Source organism: Plutella xylostella, chromosome 24, assembly GCF_932276165.1.
Source record: "Plutella xylostella chromosome 24, ilPluXylo3.1, whole genome shotgun sequence".
Lineage (NCBI taxonomy): Eukaryota > Metazoa > Arthropoda > Insecta > Lepidoptera > Plutellidae > Plutella > Plutella xylostella.
The window spans coordinates 95,254-102,742 of NC_064004.1; the positions used below are offsets into that span (position 1 = coordinate 95,254).

Sequence of the window (7,489 nt, forward strand, 5' to 3'; positions counted from 1 at the left end):
GGTGTCGTGTAATTAAGCTGCAGGACCCACAAGTTAGAAGATAACTTAGTATCCAGATCGACAACAAATACCATCAACTAAGTCTGGACGAGGTCTCATTCAAAGATCACAGGTCTGGCACCAAAGACGTATTGTTAAAAATTTGCGAAGAAATAATAAGGCACAAGGAACACTTAAAGAATGAATGGATGTCTAAAGAAACATGGGATATGATCAACCATCAAGGAAGACTTAACGTCGAAGATGAGACCACAACCATCGATCGGCTGCCATAGGAAACATATATACAAAGCATCTTGAAGAACATTGCAAAAACCCAGGATATCTCCTTGTTACTATGGAAGATTGACTTTCAAGATGGTATGGCGACATTGCCGAAGTTTTTAATGATTCTAATTTCCACCACCTGAGGAATTGGATGCAGATGCAAATATACCAGGAGCATCTTGTATCTTGATGAATAATCGTAATCATTATGATTAATAAAATCGGCAGGTCGCTAAGGCTAGTCAGAGGCCTTCGGGCGGCTTGAAAACGTCTGACAGTTGGGTGGCCCACATACCCGACAACTCTCTCAGCACAAGATTGCTTGTGTTGGGGCCCACCAACCCACGCTAGGCCAGCGTGGTAGACTAGGCCTAAACCATTCCTTCATTGGAAGGAGACTCGTGCCCCAGCAGTGGGGACATAATGGGTCGTGATGATGATTAATGATGAGATTTATGACTATCCTGCATCTTGACAGAAATTTAAATATCCAACCCACAAATAATACGAATTGATGCGGACCATAACGATCGCTGAAGAGTGGCAAAGTACCAGGGAACGATGGGTTTCCTACGGAGGCATAAAAAGCAGGATAGATGTAATATACCAGATATTGCACTCTTCAGCGATGGAGGATGATGAAGTGAAGTTAGAGTAAAAGTTAATTTAATTCATGTCCAACTTATTCCTATTAATTAAATTAAATTCATTTATTTCAGATAACTTGATCCATATTCAGTACATGTCATAAAATTCAATAAACAAAAAACAATACATTAACAACGAGCACAAGAATTAACATAAGTACAATTTATCATAAATCAAGGTTTGCTTTTCGTTAAAATACTTTATTCTGAAAACACAGATACAAACAGGTCGTGGTACTCGTGGTCACTCACTTAAAACGTGGTCTTCTATTTCGTATAATTACCTAACAATTATCAAAATCGGTTAAGTTGATCCAGAGTTTTGCGCTTGGGAACACATTTTTGGTTAGATTTTTATACAGATAAGAAATCCTGTTTCTGACTAGATTTCGATATAAATTATTTAAGAATAAGTTTATTTTGGATACATAATTTTTATTTTGTATAAAAAGTTATGTCATGTTAATACAATACAAATATTTTGCATTAAGAACCATATTGACATAGAAAAAATATTTAATAAAAATAAATATTTGGTTGGATCCATACATCACTAGCTAATGCACATACTGAAAAATCTAAATTGGTCACGTTTTATCGAGGTGTCAGTTCGTCTATACGCTAGTATATACTAAGTCTATGGTTGGATCATTTTAGAGAAACGTTAAAATACCCAATTTAGAAGAAAGGATCCAAGTGCATATTTTTTTTTAATAACACAATAAATATTAATTATAGCAACACTATTATTTAGAACCTGTATAAAGAGTAATATGCCTAATAGATATTATAATTTATTGTAGTTATCTGGTGATATAATAAAAATATAAGTATAGTTTTATACTGGCGAACGAATCTGAGTTTGTACCTACGAAATTATGCTGCGCACGCGGCGCCTACTGTCGCATAGACGCCAGTCCTCCCCCAATGAATGTCCCGGCGGGGTACTGAAGCGACACCTTTCCAACTGGTCCTATTTATAGTAATGGCGTTTTCACGGAATATCCGTCTGGATATAACAGCTTAAACACCATAAACCGCTTCATTGCGATTCTTTTGAATTGTTTTATATCACTTATATCAATTATCTACAAATCGCAAAAAACCGCTTAAGTGCCAATTTTACCATTAAACAGATTTAGGTAAAGTTGTATTAACCGCCAAACGCCGCGAGTAAGGCTGACCGGTAAAATGGTTTAAGTGCCAGTGAGGCTTAAATTACAATTACGTAAAATATATTAAGTGCTTGTATGTTATTTTTGACAAAAAGGCATTTAGTTTTATATCCATTATATTTTATTTCGCAATCAGGTAGGTCGCTTAAGTAACTAATGATGCAAATTCACAATAATTCAAAATGAATTAAGTCACAGTGTTTTACTATTTTAGTAAGGGTAAAATGTTTTATATAACTTTATTATTGATCATGTATGTTTGAACATACAAATGACTAAAAAAGTGGCTCTTAATACAAGAAAAAACTATTAAGATTTCCAAAATCTTCGATGTCTTAAGCGCCAAAAAAGTGCTCAGATCGAAACGAGACCCGCACCATTCGAAAGAGAAAAATCAGGCGATTCCAACGGTGTATATAACTCATATTCGCCAAAAGTGGCGGATAAAACATTCTGCCTTTCCACCGTCGATATATTCTTGTCTTTTAGCACAATATAATTATATTCCTAATGCCAACAACCGTATACTCGATTTGATGCTCTCCGACCTGCCGTTAGATGTTATGAGATGTGATGACCCTTTTTTTAACTAAGGAAGACTCACACCACCCATCAATATTAATTTATGCCTCTTACTTAGTAACAAAGTCGGCGGAAGTAAAACCTAGAACCAAATTTTTATATAACAGTGCTGACTGGGATTCTATTGGATCTGAATTAAATAAAATCGATTGGTATGCTGAGATTACTTCTAGATCCCTAGAAGAAGCAGTAAATTTCTTCTATAACACTATTTACAAACTGAGGTCTTCATTCGTTCCCTCAAAGTCGATCTCCCCGTCAAAATTTCCGCCCTGGTATTCTAAAGCCTTAATAAAGCTTTTAAAAGAAAAAACTAAGTTCTTCAGAAAATTTCGCGTTTACAATAATTTATCTGACCTATATACGTACACTCTGTTAAAGAATCGCACAATTGAGTTGGAAGCTCAGTGCTATAGTGCCTTTGTATCAAAAGCAGAGGAGTCAATTACAATTAACCCCAAAGCGTTCTGGTCCTATGTGAAATCCAAAAATAAAGGGTCTTCTTTTCCATCCATTATGTCATATAATGGGGTTACGGTAGATTCCACTGAAAAAATATGTGACCTATTCTCTGAATACTTTCACTCCACCTTTATTTCTCCTACTGTTGGCAACTCACTTGACTTAGTAGATCATGAAGTCATAACACACGACTCCTTGCAAAACATACATTGTATAGAAGTTTCTGATGAAAAACTTCTGAGACTCTTAAAGAATCTAGACATATCTATTTCGGCTGGGCCTGATGATATCCCTCCTTCTTTTATTACCAACTGTGCAAAAAGCCTAGTACTACCCTTATCTTTACTTTTCAGACGGTCTCTCACTGAAGGATTAGTACCTACATTGTGGAAAACAGCATTTATTACCCCTATTCACAAGGGAATAAGTCCAAAGTTGAGCATTACAGGCCTATCTCCAAATTATGTGTAATTGCAAAAGTGTTTGAAAAAATTGTGTATGACCAGTTATATTCTTCACTGCAATCATCGTTTTCTTCTTACCAACATGGTTTCTTAAGGGGTAGATCTACAGTCTCTAATTTGCTGCTGTTCAATGATTTTTTAACAAGTAACATGGATGGGGGTGGTCAAGTTGATTGTATTTACACAGATTACAGTAAGGCCTTCGACAGAATTGACCACTCAATACTTCTTAATAAGTTGTTGAAGATGGGAATTCACGGTGACTTATTTCGATGGTTAACCTCCTACGTCAACCGACGTTCTCAGGCGGTAGTCATTAATGGTTTTAAGTCTCCTTTCACTCAAATTCCCTCTGGAGTTCCCCAAGGGTCTCTTCTTTGTCCTCTCCTGTTTGTAATCTTCATCAACGATATAAGTAGTTGCTTTCAGCACTCACAAATATTTCTTTTTGCTGATGATATGAAGATTGCAAAGAGAATGTACGATCAAGATGATCAAATCGACCTTCAATCTGACTTGCGTAGATTAGATAGCTACTGTGTTGCAAACAAATTAGATCTTAATGTTTCCAAGTGCTTTCTAATCTCATTTACACGCAAACCCCAACCTTTTCAATTCCACTACTTACTAAAGGAAAATAAAATAACTAGGGTTAATCAGATCAGAGACCTTGGGGTTGTTCACGACGAGAAGCTCCTATTCTATCAGCATATCGAACAACTTATTAAAAAAGCTAACAAAGCAATGGGATTCCTTATAAGAGTATCAAAGAATTTCACGCAGATCAAAACCATCAAAATAATTTATTGTGCCTATGTACGAAGCATACTCGAATATGCCTCACAAGTATGGAATCCTAGATACAAAGAATATGTAGCCAGGATAGAACAAATTCAAAGAAGATTTTTACGCTATCTATCTTACAGGACCGGCATAACAGATGCCAGCTATGATGAACGTTGCGCTTCGAGGTATAGTGGATTGTCCTGCGTTGCTGAGTCTGATAACACTATATGCTCCAACTAAGTTTTTGCGTAATCCGTCTTTGTTCTATGTACCCCTTGTTGCAAGTAATTATAGGCAAAATTCCTTTTTCTGGCGTGTACCACAGGTAGTTAATGATATGTTGTGTGATTATAACGATATTGACATTTTCACCAACAGTTTACCTTCAATATGCAACCGGTTGGCTCGTGGCTATTTTGTTTCTCAAACCCGTGTATTAGTTTAAGTTTTAGTTTAAAGTTTGTCAATTATAACCATTTTTTTAAATAAGTATTCTATAAGTAACTAATTGTTAAAAAACCGTTACGTACGTAAAATATGTTAATAATGTTTTACCTAAAGGTGGAAACTTGTTAGACCTAAGTTATCTTTAGTTTATTTTTAGATTATTATATTTACTTAGTTAAGTTTTCCTAAAAAAATAAAATAAAATAAAAATAAAATAATGTTTCTCACTGTGGTGAAAGGATCAGCCAGTCGATTACTAGGTGACCAGGGGCACCAGCTGATAGATCACCAAAGGTTAACTGGTAGAAAATGCTGCTTGCATTAAGTTCGCCTTTGTACCAATTTACTTTGTGCAATAAAGAATTTAATAATAATAATAATCATTCAGGGATACTCCTCTTCTTTGCCCCATAATGACAATGAGCTCCAAAATCTGTGTCATTTTAGTGTTTACATTAAAATTTGTACCTTTTTATCTTTTGTTTTTGTAGAAGAACTTTTCGGACTTGCGGAAGGCGTACGACCCTGAGGAAATTTTGAACAATTATTCATAATCATCATCATCTATCAAAAATACCTAAGTACTTACTTGAAAAAAAAACTAATACCTACTTACTTAATAAAATTATACATATTTTATTTACGTATTCGTATAGGGAAAACATACCTTTCCTTTTACCTTTCCAGCCTTTTTCTTTGTGCTACTTCCAGAACTTGCAACATCAGAATCCTGCGAAAGTACATTAAAAAAGTAACTAAGTACCTAATTATGACTCCACTATTCTATTCTATTCTCGGGGTGTAAATACCTGCACCTGGCTCTCTCGAGTGGAACCTTTGTGCATATCCCCAAGGTCTAAACTGCCTTCCTAAGCTTGGACCATTTCCCCGCTGATCCACTGCGGGTTGGTGGGTTCACATAAATTATCTAGATGTGCTAAATCTAGATATCCTCACGATGTTTTCCGTCACCGTAAGAGCGATGATATATTTATATACATTGTACTTAAGTTAAAAGAACTCCACACAGAGACAATTTTTTCCAGTAGTTCAAAATATTTTTTTACCTCCTGTACTTTAATTATAATGTTGTTTCAATAATATTATGTTTTTACCTTTTTAGCCTCTTTCTTTGTGCTACTTCCCGAACTTGCAACATCAGAATCCTGCGAACGTACATTAAGTCACTACTAGGCTACAATTTTTTTTTTACCTAGTGTAGTTTAATTATAATGTTGTTTCAATAATATTATATTTTTACCTTTTTAGCCTCTTTCTTTGTGCTACTTCCCGAACTTGCAACATCAGAATCCTGCGAACGTACATTAAGTCACTACTAGGCTACAATTTTTTTTTTACCTAGTGTAGTTTAATTATAATGTTGTTTCAATAATATTATATTTTTACCTTTTTAGCCTCTTTCTTTGTGCTACTTCCCGAACTTGCAACATCAGAATCCTGCGAACGTACATTAAGTCACTACTAGGCTACAATTTTTTTTTTACCTAGTGTAGTTTAATTATAATGTTGTTTCAATAATATTATATTTTTACCTTTTTAGCCTCTTTCTTTGTGCTACTTCCCGAACTTGCAACATCAGAATCCTGCGAACGTACATTAAGTCACTACTAGGCTACTTGACGCTTTTTTAAGGAAGGTTATGATTGATAATTGCCTTATTAGATCAAAAAAATATTCTCATCTTTTTGGGACCAAGAAAATCCCACAAATTAATTTTAAAGTTTTACTTTTCGTTACAGGCGAAAACGCTATCGGCCATAATGAGGCGTTTGTTAAAAAAAAAAAAGTTCCTTTTTGGAGAAATAGATGGCGTTGTCTGGGGTTGTACCAACTTTCAAACCCTCAGAACACACTCAGATCACAATATGTTATTCTGTGAGGCTAACGAAATGTGAAAGTGACGTAGGTAGGTAGAATTGTAGTATTATTTTCTCTATGATGTCGATGTCACTGTTGCTTCAGCGTTCAGTGCGATTGTGCGTACAGCCGTTCTTTTCAAGTTTTCTCAGTTTCCTTGTGTTTCTCCTGTATTAATTGAGTTGTAGTTGAGCTATCTGCTCCTCCTCCCTTGATACTGTAGAGTTAGTGCACTTGAGATAGTGACTCTTTTGAGATAGTGACTGCTATACTGTAATAATGCCTAAGGACTATGGATCATGGTCCCTAAATAAATAAATAAAAATAGAAAATCAGTTCTCGCACGCAGCACCCGTTCAAACGGCGCGCATAGAGAAAAGAACACTAGGTGACGGCGCGGGTAGAACTATTCACAGAATACTTAGCACTATCCCAAGCCACATGCAGTCTGAGCCTCGGAAGGATGGCTCGCGCTACCACCCGACATTTAATCACAACTAGTGAGTTCTTATTCTGAGTTTAGTACTCTTTGCTCTCTATGTAATTTTTGACAGTTGGTAAACTGCGTTTTCACGCCATCTATCGGCTTACCCAAAAGCTCAACTGACAGCTGTCAAGGAAAACGGCTCATTATTTGTTTTACAATTGTCTATGATGTGGAATGATGTGACGTCAGAAGGGAGCAAATCACTATGAAATCAGTCATTTATCACAGTTGAAGATACCACTAAACTAAAACTCTTGACACAGCACGAGACAGCTGACGTCACAACATGGCCGA

General features: G+C 35.8%; 1 protein-coding gene across 1 annotated transcript; it reads right to left on the reverse strand.

Annotated features, from left to right (window-relative positions):
* Window positions 1-5,285: 5,285 nt before the first annotated feature.
* Window positions 5,286-6,601, reverse strand: LOC105392219. The gene is made up of 6 exons (XM_048629701.1): window positions 6,384-6,601; window positions 6,238-6,288; window positions 6,092-6,142; window positions 5,946-5,996; window positions 5,510-5,560; window positions 5,286-5,355 (listed from the first exon to the last, which is right to left on the reverse strand). The coding sequence occupies exons 1-6, from the start codon at window positions 6,446-6,448 to the stop codon at window positions 5,286-5,288; spliced, it is 339 nt and encodes a 112-aa protein (XP_048485658.1). The 5' UTR covers window positions 6,449-6,601.
* Window positions 6,602-7,489: the final 888 nt, after the last annotated feature.

Bases quoted from the DNA above. Each gene is read 5' to 3' on its own strand.
- LOC105392219 (XM_048629701.1), bottom strand. From the start codon at position 6,448: ATGTACGTTCGCAGGATTCTGATGTTGCAAGTTCGGGAAGTAGCACAA. The intron at 5,561-5,945 runs GTAAAAACATAA...GTACTTTCGCAG, and splicing joins CAAAGAAAGAGGCTAAAAAG to GATTCTGATGTTGCAAGTTC. The intron at 5,356-5,509 runs GTAAAAGGAAAG...AAATTTCCTCAG, and splicing joins CAAAGAAAAAGGCTGGAAAG to GGTCGTACGCCTTCCGCAAG.